This window comes from Herpailurus yagouaroundi, unplaced genomic scaffold, assembly GCF_014898765.1.
Source record: "Herpailurus yagouaroundi ecotype Mexico unplaced genomic scaffold, PumYag 159, whole genome shotgun sequence".
Classification (NCBI taxonomy): Eukaryota; Metazoa; Chordata; class Mammalia; order Carnivora; family Felidae; genus Herpailurus; species Herpailurus yagouaroundi.
In genome coordinates, this window is record NW_024412400.1 from 652,250 (window position 1) to 665,245 (window position 12,996).

At 53.0% G+C, this 12,996-nt stretch overlaps 1 protein-coding gene across 11 annotated transcripts in view; it reads right to left on the minus strand.

Annotated features, from left to right (window-relative positions):
* Positions 1 to 400: 400 nt before the first annotated feature.
* The window catches only part of LOC121033407 (uncharacterized), a 125,702-nt gene continuing 113,106 nt past the window's right edge, over positions 401 to 12,996 (minus strand). For 5 of the 11 annotated variants that reach the window (XM_040479590.1, XM_040479592.1, XM_040479591.1 and 2 more), the window contains 6 exons: positions 6,814 to 6,919; positions 4,348 to 4,513; positions 3,347 to 3,981; positions 1,892 to 1,987; positions 1,548 to 1,601; positions 401 to 615 (listed from right to left, as the gene is read on the minus strand). In XM_040479590.1, the coding sequence (XP_040335524.1) occupies positions 437 to 615; positions 1,548 to 1,601; positions 1,892 to 1,987; positions 3,347 to 3,944 (927 nt within the window). In that variant the 5' untranslated portion in view covers positions 3,945 to 3,981; positions 4,348 to 4,513; positions 6,814 to 6,919 and the 3' untranslated portion in view covers positions 401 to 436. Of the gene's footprint in view, positions 616 to 1,473; positions 1,602 to 1,891; positions 2,016 to 3,346; positions 3,982 to 4,026; positions 4,514 to 6,813; positions 6,920 to 12,996 lie in introns of all 11 variants that reach the window. The other 6 variants (XR_005791871.1, XR_005791872.1, XR_005791873.1 and 3 more) reach the window with 6 other exon arrangements.

Sequence of the window (12,996 nt, forward strand, 5' to 3'; positions counted from 1 at the left end):
GTATTTACCCGGAAAATGTCCTTTCTGAACCTGGCTTTCCCCAGAGGCACGGACCGGGGTCAGCAGAGTGGATGTCAAAGTGTGTATCAGACCAGTTCCCTGCAGCTCCCAAGCTTCTGGTGGTCTGCAGAGGGGCCCCTTGAGAGAGTCCCCACGGGAATGTGGTAGCAGCAAATGCGGGACCCCCAAGGTAGTTACAAAGGTTCTGAACTCAGAGCTTCGGGTGATGTAGATCACTCAACCAAGGTTTCAGAAGAGGGTGGGGGAATGGACATTCTAGTTTCTTTTTTAATTTCTTAAAAATTTTATTTTTGAGAGCGAGCGAGCGAGCAGGGGAGGGGCAGAGAGAGAGGGAGACACAGAATCCCAACAGGCTCCAGGCTCCGAGCTGTCGGCACAGACCCTGACGCGGGGCTCGAACTCACAGACCGCGAGATCATGACCTGAGCCGAAGTCGGACCCTTAACAGATTGAGCCACCCAGGTGTCCTCTTGTTTCTTTCCGGTGGCACAGTCAGGTGGCATCCAGTGTGCTTCAGTGGAGGGTCTGGGATGTTCGGCACGACGGGGAGGCTGTTCTCAGTGAGGCCGCGCGCATTTTGGAAAAGGAGCCATACTGCGGACAGAGGAGTGTAGACCAGGCATAGGGCTTTGCCTGGCGCTAAGCACTGGGCAGACCAGCCGAGGGTCGTACCCCCTAGGCCGGCTCTCAGAAGCATGCAGTTCTCAGAGCACATCCATTTGCCTTTGCAGCCTCTGACCTCTGAGGGTAACTGTGCAAACCTCAAATGAATTCACCAGCTTAACAACAAAATTAAGTCGAACTTCCTCTGCTACTTGAACAGTTTTCTCTCTCTGGACTTGACCCCGTTTTTTATTTTATTAGGTTTTTAATCAGGTTCCACTGTGACGTGCTTTTAACAAGGTTAGGATCTAACCTTTTAGAAAGGCATAAACAGGGAGAATACCGCCTGGTCTGTCTGACTAAGGACACCAGGGTGGAAGATCTGAGAATGGAGACGGCTTTGCTCGGTCCCTGGGAGCGAGCCCTAGGGACTTCCCTGTTCAGCCCTGTCCCCTTCGTTCTGGCTCCCGAGTAGCACGAAGCAGTGGCTCACGGTGTGGACCGTGGGGCCAGACTGCAAGGGTTTGAAGAGCAGTGCTACCAATTGCCAGCAGCCTGGACGGTGTGGTCTCGGGACCCAGCTAATACAACACTTATGTCGCCTGGCCGTTACGAGGAAACCGAGGCAACGAGTAAACGGCTAACTGTACACAAAGTGCTCAGAACAGTGCCTGACATGCTGACTCGACTCTGTAAGTGCCTGCTACCATTATTTCAACGTCACTGAAGGGCAAAGACAGACCCAGGGCTCCAGTGGGCAAGAGAGAGAGAGAGAGAGAGAACGTAACCTCGAAGGACCCTCGCATTTACTGAACAAATAGATCGCTGAGCTACTACTCTATGCCGGACCTGGAGCTGCGCTGGAGGTGCAGGGGTGAATGAAGCTGAATGTCCCTGCCCTCAAGGAGCAGGGGAAGACGCACCCTCAGCGGAGAGTCCCAGGAGTGGATGCACGACGGCCGCGTGAGAGGAGCGTTCTGAAGAGGCAGAATTCAGCCTGCTGGGTGCACCCGGCCTCCAGGCTGCGGCGCTGGCCCACGGGAAGCCAGGCTCTGTCCGAAACCCGCAGGAGAGTCAGACATCAGTTACGGGGAGGCTGGTGAGGGGCTGGGAGCATCGCGGCCAGAGCTGAGCTGCACAAGGGCCCTGGGCCTGAGGGAGCTCGGTGAGTGTGAGGGGTCTTGAGTCAGGTGTGCCAGAGGGAGGGAGGGTGTGGGGGGAGAGGGGTCTGGCGACCACATGCCGCTCATGGGGTCTAACTACCTACCGTCAGAGTGAGGCCAACTCCTGAAGGAGTTCCAGGCAGGGTGGAGGGATTGACATGACGCAGGCATGCATCCTGAAGAGGGCTTTCTGGCTGCGACTGCAGAAGAGATGGGGTTGGCTGCAGGCTGGAAAGGGTGTGGGGAGACAAAGGGGTGGTTGGGGCTCTGGAGGGCCCCCTGCAGGGCCCGTTAGCACACCGTCCTTGCCCCCTGCTCGGCAGCCCCCGCCCCAAGATCGTGATGCAAAGGGTGGGCGGTGGGGCCCAGGGCTCGGCCTTTGCCGCCTGCTGACGTTGCCACTGTGGCCCACGCCGTGAGTGGCGCTGGCCTGGGTTCTCCGGGTGGTAGGGCACTGGGAAGTGGGTGGCTTGTCAGAGACTTGCAGCTGATACGTTTTGAGGAGAAGGCAGGAAGACCTTTCTGAACAACTGGGACTCTTTTAACTCTACGACACTGTCCCAAGCATAGCTGAGTACAGGCTTCAGAGATACCACAGCAGTTTGGGGATGGGTGAGGGGGAGAACTTCGCCGAGGCAGCGGACTCAGCTTCTGGAACTCCGAGGTGCCAGAGACCCAGGGCCGTTCTGCCTGACCCGGGCTCTACGTAACCTTGTCCTGTGTCGTCCTTCCACCGGGCTGGTTTCCGTCCGGCCCTCTGCTTCCCAGGGGACAGCGGCACAGCACTGAGGTCACGTAGAGCCTGGGTTGAGCGGAGTGGCTGTGGACACTCTCCCTGTCCCACAGAAAGCCAGAGAGATAGACTTCTTCCTTTACTTAGCACTTCGGAAAGGACACCGGCCAACCCAGCCACTCCATCTCTAAACTTGCCCCCCTGGTGCTGAGATACGGTGGCGTCACATGTAAGGTTTACGTTAGGCACAAAAACACACGGACTCTGGAGACCTCCATTGGTTTCCAGCTCTGCCAGGTCCCTACCTGCGAGGTCCTGTGGAAAGAGAGCCCACCCGTCAGTGCAGCTGACAGGTCACATTACCAGCATGGGAGTGTCAGACAAGTCTACGCTCCAGGGAGGGTCCTCTTGTGCTTGGCTGTCATCCAGCCAAGCTGGGGACACACGCCCGATGGAGAGCCGTGGCACTCTTGCACTCAGACCAAGGCGTTTACACTCCGGGGACCTGGGGCTATCTACAGCATAGATGTGCTCCCCACCCGTGCGGCTGCAAGAGGCCTCTGTCTCCCGAGGAGTCTCCCCTGGGGCCACCCTCTGTAACTAGGGGTCCCCTCCCCTCCACCTGGCCCTTTTCAAAGCCACCACACCCACGTACCGAAACCGAGACCCGCGTTCACCCTGTGTGTTCCCGGCACCCAGCAGGAAACGCTCAGTTGAGGGGCGCTCAAGCCCCCCGAGGGCCAGAACACCATCTGTCTCCCAGGGGGCAGCCCGAGCTCGGTCTCCTCTGTGGACGCTGATGCCGTGAGGGCGGCCGCTCCCTTACCAGTGGAGGGGGACACTCGTGCTGCGGGGGCAAACGGCCCCGGGCACCTGATTGCGGCGGAGTCCACGCCGCGCACAGGACGAGCCACAGCCGCGTGCAAGCTGGGCTTCCGGAGGCTCCGGACGAGCCCCGGGATGAGCCGCCGCAGGGTCCTGGCGGCCGGTGCCCGTGGTGGGGCGTGACCCTGGTGTTGTGAAGTAGCCGTTCTCTGAGTGGCAACGGCCTGATTCACAACACCAGCTGCCCCGCCGCACCGTGCCGGGAGGTCGCTGGGGCTGCTGGCGGTGGTGCGGTCGCGTCCTCGGTGCTGCTCGGCCGGGGGGGGGGGGGACAGAGAGCAGCCGCGGGTTAGACGCGAACGCGAGCAGTGTCGACATCTCATCTCCCTCCACCCTCGTCCCCTGGGCGTTTCCTGTTTGCCACGTCCTCGGCCAGCCCTCCCATCCCCTGGAGTCACGGGTGGCGTCGGGGGGCTCCAAGGAGCCCGGGGCCCCTGGACGCGGACGTACCTGCGCATCGGTGCTTCTTTGGGGGGGGGGGGCCCCCCCCCCCTCAGCAAGTCCTCGTTGGGAAATGGAGCCCCCCACAGCTTGCGCATCCCCGCCCTGGGAGGCGGCTCGGTAACCAGATTATTCCTAAGCCAAAGTGGTGAGTCAAGTTTTTTCCTCACTGAAACTTACGTGGCAGGAAGGCAGGGACCCCCAGTCGCTCTGCTGCCACACGCGGAAACCGCACTCGCCTCGTGTCCTAAGTAGCGACTCTGCCAAGACCCTCTACCTCCGCCCCTTCCATCTGTCCGTCCTCAGACCCCCGAAGGCTGCGCGGGGCCACTCCCTCGTTTACTGAGGGTGACCAGGCTCAGAATGGAATCCTCCAGCGACGACGGAGAGTCTTTCCGAGTCATCCTCCAAAGGGGGGAAACACATTCCAAGCACAAAGTAGGGGTGATCCGCTGAAGAGCTGAGGCTGTCACGCAAACCAACAAAAGCCGTGAGACTGACCGAAAGGAAATCGGGTGGTCGGTGTGAACCCCGATGAGCCGTCACCGTGCTCTGCCTTTCCACCAGCAGGTGACCCGCTGGGCTGCTCGGCTCTCGATTCAGCGGGCAGACACGGAGGAGCGTCTCAGCAGTGAAATGACTTTGGAATTCTCGTTTTGGTGTTCGCCTAGGTTTTTATCAGCATTAGGAAATTATGCAACATAAACTGACATGAAAATAGCATTTGAAGCTGAATCCCTATTTCCAGGTGTCGATAAACACTTTTAAATGAATAGCTTCTTTGGCCAAAAATGGCTCCTGCCTGCTGCATGGTTCTTAGTTACCCGATCAAGAAAAATGTTTTCCACTTTCTGCCATCTATCTTGGAACCTGCTTTATTTTAAGGACGCAAAGTTGGCAAGTTCCTAGCACTGGATGTGGCACAGAAGTTCTACCAAAGTTCTTGCCAGAGTTGGGGGAGACAGAAAGTTTGATAATTCATCAGCCACAGTGGAGCCATGTAAACCACTGTGGCCTTGGAGTTCAGAAGCATCTGAATTTTTATGTCTACTATCGAAGAATCCTGGCTGGGACAGTAGGGCATGATGTCTACACTCGGGCCTCCATGGGCCACAGCACTGCTAAGCTGAGAGTGTCTACTGTGCATGGGCTGCCGCACCAGGCCCCAGGGTGTGTGTTCAGGCTGTCCCTTCCTATTTGTGTTCCCAGGGCCGGTTGCAGAACCTTCGGGGCCTCAGTTTTAGTATCTGCAGAACAGAGTAGTAAGATTGGAAAACCTTGCATACGGCAAACACTTGATATACACGTGTATTCGATAAGTGTTGGCACCAAGTTATGTGGCTGGCTTGCTGAGCTTTGGGTACAGAGACATCCCAAAATTTTTCTGTCCAGTGGATTGTCTTAAAGGCTAACAATCACCCACTCTGAGAATGAGCAAGTTCTAGAAAGTGAGATTAGTTCCTTGTAAAAATAAAGCAGGGGGGACTGTTAATTGCCAGTGCTGAGTGGCCAGAACCCTCAGCAAAGTTAGTGCCCTTTTTTGGCCAAGACTGTGTCCGTGGGAAGGTGGTACTGGTACCAAGTTCCTAAAACTGAAACCTGCACAGATTCCTATGAGGGCAAAACATCACGAACCTGGGGACTGGTATTCCTACATCGGAGGGGCAAAAGGAGACTGGGGAATAGGGGAGAAGCTGAGGCCATGGACACAGCTATCCATAGCTACCTCTTCTTGGTTCTGTCTACAACTCACCAGTGCTCAGGGTGTCAAAGAGAGATAAAAAATGATTGTCTAAAAAAGTAACTTCAGGGGCGCCTGGGTGGCTCAGTCGGTTAAGCATCCGACTTCAGCTCAGGTCATGATCTCACAGTCCGTGGGTTCTAGCCCCGCATCGGGTTCTGTGCTGACAGCTCAGAGCCTGGAGCCTGTTTCAGATTCTGTGCCTCCCTCTCTCTCTGACCCTCCCCCGTTCATGCTCTATCTCTGTCTCAAAAATAAACAAACATTAAAAAAAAATTAAAAATAAAAAAAAGTAACTTCAAATGCTTGCAAGGAGTCGGCACTGTGCAAGGCAGTCCTGGCCCTCTTTTTCTCCCCTTATCCTTCACTGCCCTCCTCCTCTCCCTCTCGGTTTTTCTAACTTCTCAAATATGCCATATTCTTCCCTACCACAGGGCCTTTGCACAAGCTGCTTCCTTCACCTAGAATCCTCCCTCTCCATTTTGTGTAGTTTAATACCAAGTCCTCCTTCAGACTTCAACTCCAAAGTCACCTCCTGGACTGACTCCCATCCCCCAGACCAGACTGGACTCCTCATGACATGCTTCCCAGGCATCTGGGACTCTTCCTTCAAGGCACCTGTTATACAGTGTGCATGACGTCTCTTCCACTCAACTCAAAGCTTGCCATTGGGTCCCCAGCATTGGCCACATGGGGGATGCTGGATTAATACTGGCTGGGTGAATGTATGATTTAAAGGAAGATTCTTGTAGTCCAGTGACTCTATTGCAAGCATGTAGATGAATCTGTGACATGAATCAAAACGGCACCGAGAACCTGAGGGGCACACACGGTGCTATTTGTAACAAATGATTTTATATGAATAGATGACTGCGGGACCTAACTCAGCTCCCTGCCTTTAGGCTAACCCCACCCTCATCTACAGGGCATCAGAAGGATTCTCCCAGAGGGTCTGTCTAATCTGGCTGAACCTCTCCAAGGCTCCTTTCGTGCCCCCGATAGAGTCTCACATCCTAATGCACTTCCCTGCTTGACCCCCGCCCCTCACTTACGGAGGAGGAGTGCCCACAATACACCACGTGGGCATGCTTCCGTGGACTGCATGCCCCTAACCCTTTCTACCCAGTGCACCCCTCTTCCTGCAGTCGGGCTCCAAGGTCAGCCCTCAAGAAGGTCCTCTGGCCCCTTGCAAGCTCTTGACCTGGTGGCATCTAGGATTTTTGTACCTTTTGCGTCCAGTGTCGTTCCAGGCTTCAGTCCTGTTTTAGGAGACAGTGGTCCCAAGGGCAGAGGCCATTGTGGAGTCACCGGTAGCTGGGATCTGCACGGCACCTGAAACACAAGGGCTTTCAGCTTAGATGTGCTCTCAATCGGCAACAAAGTCCTGCAAAGCTGGGGGGCTGCGGACACCAGTGGGTTAACGATTTGTCCTCGCTGCTCCCCATGAATCATCAGTGTCCAGAAAGCCCAATATTTTGCCATCGAATGGCATTTCTTCATCTCCACGGCCGCCCTGTACCCCCAGCCCTCTCACCAGGACACAACACACACACATCCAACTGTCCCTTTGTGAGTCACTCTTCACTCTGCAGCCTGAGCGATCCTTTTAAAATATGAATCAGAGCGTGTCCCTGCGTTGCTTCAAACACTCGCTCCCTTCCCATCATACCCAGAATAAAATCCAAATTCCCCGCGAAATCCCACAGGTGCTGGTGACTCAGCTCCCTCCCGGTGCCTGTCCATCGTCACCTCCCCTCCTCATGGACTTAGCTGCACTCCCTCGCTCCGATCTCGGAACACAAAGACAGACCATATGGTGCCTTCTGAAATTAAAGAAGCAGGCCTTTCCTGTAGACGGAGCATTTTGTGGGCTCAAAAAGGCACCTCTTTCCCTGGGCAGAAACGGAACTGTAACAGGGCGTGTGACCCGGTGAGTGGTTTTGGTCTTCACCGCAACCCCACCTGCCAGAGGGCTGGGGGCTCTAGCGTCACCCGGCCACACTGGAATGGCAAAGCTGGAACCCGCCCTGTCCTCTCCCACCTCGGGGCCTTCCTCCCAACTTTTGCCTCCCTAAGGACCTCAACTGCCCCAGGAGCATTTTTCAGGGAATGTAAGATTTCTGGTGTTCCAAAATCCTGCATCGATTTAAACCAAAACCTTTTATCTCGTTATTTTCTACATTGGCCTGCTTATGATCACTACAGACTTGATAGGGTCAAGCCAGCTAATTGTTTAGTTTTGTTTTGTTTTGTTTTGTTTTAAGTCACATAATAGCCACTCGGTGCTGGCAATCCCAAGTACATGGCATTTATCTAAGCTGTATAACATCAGAGGTCTCAAATCAGCAAACTGTCTCGCCGCCTGGTACTTCTGGGAAAAGATGACGCGACAGGAACACAGGGGGTTTCCTCATCAACCACCTCCCAGGTTGAACAAGAGTCAACACAAACTCGTTCAGCCTCGGACACCAGCCCTCAGTCTGGCTGGCTCCGTGGGGGGTGGGAGGGGGGCTCAGGGCTCCAACCCCACTCCAGATCCTACTCCAGTCTGTCTGGGAGTGAAGCTCAGGAATCTCCCCCCCCCCCCCCATCCCAGGGACTCTGATAAGCCAGATTTGGGGACCACAGCTTTAAATCCAGGGCTCTGTTAAACACTGACATTCCTAATGAGCCTCAGAGCAGGAGTCCCATGCGGCTTCAGCATCTTCAGAGGCAAATTCCATCTTGCCCACGTGGCGGGTGCTGCTGATGTCCAGCACCACTGCTCCCACGTACAGAATGTCCTAGGCCTGGGGGCTTCCTCGGGTCAGGAGCGGGAACAGGCGTGTGTCAGCTCGGTGTCAGGGAGCTGACATCCTCAGGAGCCCCCACTAGCAGCACAACGGAGTTGGTGGACAATACCTTGCTCTCTTGCCCCACAGAGCAGGACCCTGGTGGACAGCACAAGCCTTATGGGGCCCCTCCCCCTCCCCCTCCCCTCCCCCCTCCCCTCCCCAAATCCAGCTGTGCTTTGGTGACTGTGTTAAATGGATGTAAGGGTACCCACGTGCTGAACAGGCGTATCTTACCACGTTCCCATGGTCACTTTCAGCAGGGCGGGCCGAAGGCGAGGGGAACGAGTCACCTGCTCTCAGATGCTGACCCCACTCTTGCAGGAGCAGGACTGTGAGCGCCTCCCGAAATTTTGCATCCTGGGCCTTCTCATTCGCTCACCGTTCTGATGTGCAGGGAGTGAGAATACACAAATCAGGCAAAACAACCCACTCCAAGTAGGTGTTTATTCTAGAGTGTGTCGTACTTATGTTTCTTCATTGCTTTTTCATAGACGCTAACCCTCTAAAAGGAAGACCCTTTGGCCCCAAAGCTCCAAGGTATTAGGATCATTCTGCACAGTAAGTAGTCACAGATACACAGATACTGTTATAAGCATTTAAGACAGCATGTCTACTCTAGGACAATGGCAAAAATAAACCTGAATGCAACCTGGGAATTCTTCTCGCTTTAGCCCATCTTGGCTGATGCCGCCCAGGTGGACTTCAAAATAAAAACTCCTGGCTCAAGGAGGGCTGCCTGGCCTGCGGAGCACAGCCCCGGAGTTTATTAGCACAGTTAATATTGCATGCAAATAGATTTCCCCGCTTCTGTCATGCCAGTCCATTAATTCAGCCCCTTGTCTGCTACATCTTTATCCTTGGCAGGTTAATCCTGCCAAATGCCTTTGCTGGAGCACATGTCACGCTGTGCCTATGTCCAACAATGCAATTTTGCTAATCCTGTTGTCTCAGCTTTGTGGCCCTGTCTGGTCCATCCAACGGTGGAAAAAGTGCACGTGAGGTTTTTTTGCCAAGATCCTTCTCCTAGTCTGGCACCCACCCCTTCCTCTTCCTCTTCTTTATTAATTTTTTAAATTTAAATATGGTTTCAATTAAATGGTCTGAAAGTCAACCACAGTGTTTGGACAGCTGCCATTGCCAATGTCATTCAGCAAGAATGCCGAGGCTCTCAGCGGGCCTCCAGACTCCTTCTGGTAGCTTCGCCCGGCTGCCAGCCGAACGTGGCAATGGGAAGGGTCAAACAGGAAAATCTGTGGAGCGTCTCTTCTTTCTCCTAGGTTCTCCAAGGCCTGAAGATGACTCAATGGAGCAAATGCATCTCACCCACCATCTTTGATGCCAACCTCGTTACGGCGCAGTGGGGTCGCTAACTTGGATTATGAGGAGAGGTGCACCCCTTCCTGCAACCACCTTTGTCTGCTACGCACCTGACGTGGGGATAGCACCTCCAGGCCCCACAGTGGACTGCTCCTCCTGCCCATGGCCTAGTGGGGTTCAGAACATGGGCTTTAGAGTCACATTTGCCCAGGTTCAAATACCAACTAGTCTACTGTCTACCTCTGCAGCAGCTAAGGCACATTGTATCACCTCTCTGGACTCACGTGTCCTCATCTGTAGAATGGGCATGACCACAGCACCCAAGAGATACAACTGCTGTGAAGATTCAGTCACTTGATATACGTTAATCCCAATGAGTGAAGCTGGCACACACACATATGTAAGTTTATCTTGGCACAGATTGTGTAATGTGTCAAAATGGACTGCCATCTGCAGCTTACTATCGTACGTATCCAAAGTGCAGGGTCGAATTCCGCACGGCATGTCTTTTAGGGTCTCCAGATGTAAATTCCACTCCCTTGCCTGCTAATTACAGAAATCTGGCTCTACGGAGACCTAAGTGCCCCTGCCGCTGCTCTCTGTGTTATCCCTGGCCGCTGTGGCAGGTGTGAACCGTGTTCCAGGTGGAGGAACAAGGGTCTGTGGTGAGATTCCCAGTGACTCAGTCCTGGCTCTGCTCCCACCTGACCCTGGGCGAGGCATGCAACCTCTGAGACCCTTCCACCACAAGTGGGAGTGTCGGTTCTACAGTGCAGGGTTATTGTGAGGGTTACGGTCAAAAGCACAGGTGAGCCAGTCGGCAAGCGGCTCAACACGAGCTCAAGGCCCTCGTCATGGCTGGTAAACCACAGACCACCCTGGCTCGTTTCTTTTCCCGAACGCCCTCAGCTCCAGAGTCCCTTCTGCGTAAGTGTGCACTTAGCCTTCCGGTCTGAGCCCTAAGACATATGAGTGGGTTTTCCTTCTTCATTTACTTTTACTTACCTGATGAAAAAATGCTTTTATCACATAGGTAGGTACCCCTAAGAGAGAGAGAGACAGAGAGAGAGAGAGAGAGAGAGAAAGGATTCCCCTAAACAGTTTAAGGCCGTTATAGGAAATACATACATTTCCTCAGGGTGTTTTGCTTTATCTAATGATCCAAATTCAATGGCCATAGGGTGTTTAAAATGCTCTTCAAAGATTAAAAATAATTCCTTAAGTCCAGCTGGTACACATATGAGGAGACTGGCATTTTCACTTACTGTTTTGTAGAGTGTTAACTGCCTTCTTTCTTGAAAATGATTTAGCAATATGAAACAAAAGTCCTTAAAAGAAGTAGAATTGACTTGGTAATTCCTCTCATAGGATTTTATTCAAAGGAAAGAATAAGTATGCAAAGATGTTTAAGCACACTAACTGCAGAGTCGCTGAGAGCAAAAAGGAGAAAAATCTAAATGTCCCAAAGTTATTGGTTAAATAACTATGCAGCAATTTAAAATGAGGACAGTGGGGTGTCTGAGTGGCTCAGTTGGTTAAACATCTGACTCTTAATTTTGGCTCAGGTCATGATCTCAGTCACAGTTTGTAGGTTCAAGCCCTGCATCGGGCTCTGCTCTGAAAACGCAGAGCCTGCTTGAGATCCCCTCTCTCTCTCTCTCTCTCTCTCTCTCTCTCTGCCCCCTCCCATGCGCGCTCTCTCACTCTCTCTCTCTCAAAATAAGTAAACTTAAAAAGTAAATTAAGGAAAGGATATGTATATTACAGCGTGTGGGGAAAAGGCAGTTCCACGTGTGCTGACCGTCCTGTGCGTAGGAACGAGTGGTGTTTGAATGACGGTGTGTATGTGTAGGTTTCAAACTGCCCCTGTGTTTGGACAAAGCTGATGTGCACTCTGATGTGAGCACTTAGACACTTGCATGGTAACCTCGAGAGCAGAGGGCTAACCCTGTTTGGTCCTGATGCATCAAGACAGGGTTTTGCTCTTGATGTAACTACCGAGAAGAGCTATACGCCTCCCTTGGCAACGAGGCCCCAACCACCACCTACTCCTCCCAGATCCTGCTGGATCTTCTAGTAAATTAAGTCCAGTCATTAGTGGAGGACTTCCTGTGTACCCATGACCAGACCTGACACTTCACATTCATTACCTGGTTGACGTGAGAGAGTACTGTTTCACCAATTTCCTACTTTAAGAACACGGAGAAATAAAAGTACTAAATTATTAAAATAAAGTAAAATGGAAACTTGGAAACCACAACTAATTTACCCAGCAAGTGGCCGCACAGCCCTGGTGTGAGCCCAGAGCTGCAGGCTCTCGGGGCCCTTAGGCTACAAAATACATGTCTGGCATGATCCCAATTCTTCTGCTGGCATCTGAGTCAAGGTAGACCTCCTGAATTAGCAACTCTCTTTCGCATTTATTTGTTCCAAGTTACAGCTATGCCAAATGCAATGTTTTTCCTTTTCATTTTAGTCGTTCACAAATCCTATACTTAAGTTTCAAGGGGGGTGAGGAGAATATGGCACAAATCCCCCACAAAACCCCAAGACTCTTTTTCTGCAAAAATTAGGAAATTCTAGCATCCAGCACGCTCCAGTGATTCATTAGAAAAATCCTGTATACCTCAAGTCCACTGCACAGATCTTAATCCGGTTTTCGTTTGCCAATCTCTTGAATGGGTTTGTAACACTTCACGTGATTCAAACATGATGGAATCGTGCCATTTGCAGAATGAGCAGTTGGGACTCTCTGGCCTCCGTGGCTCCGACAAGGCCACGGAGGCACAGCCGTGTGTCGCCTTGGTGAGAACTCCTGCTGAGCGGGCAGTCCGAGTAGCCTGGGTCTCGAGGCAGTCATGCTTACCCAGCAGAATGCAAACGTCCTCGAGCTCTGCTTACTGCACAAAAGGCAGCACCGGCTTCCTGTTACGTTTCCTCTGGCAGGATCGATCCCACATCCCAGCCAGACCTGGGGCCCCCGCTGGCGATTAACCTCACAGAGGCGAAGCTCCTCCTTGCACCGGACTGCTGGAGCTGAGTGCAGGTAGGGGCTGAGGGGCTGGAATAAAGGCCGGGAGCAGAATTATAAGCACATGACGTGTCTGAGGAGGCCGCTCCCTGCCGTGTGCTGCAGGAAGCTTTTTTTAGTGGTGGAATCACTGCCAGAAAATTCACTTTTGCCATGCACGCTACTTAGCATCATGGAGGGAGTTTATGATTTCTTCTTTTCTACGGTAAGAATGGTTAGTGGTGCTT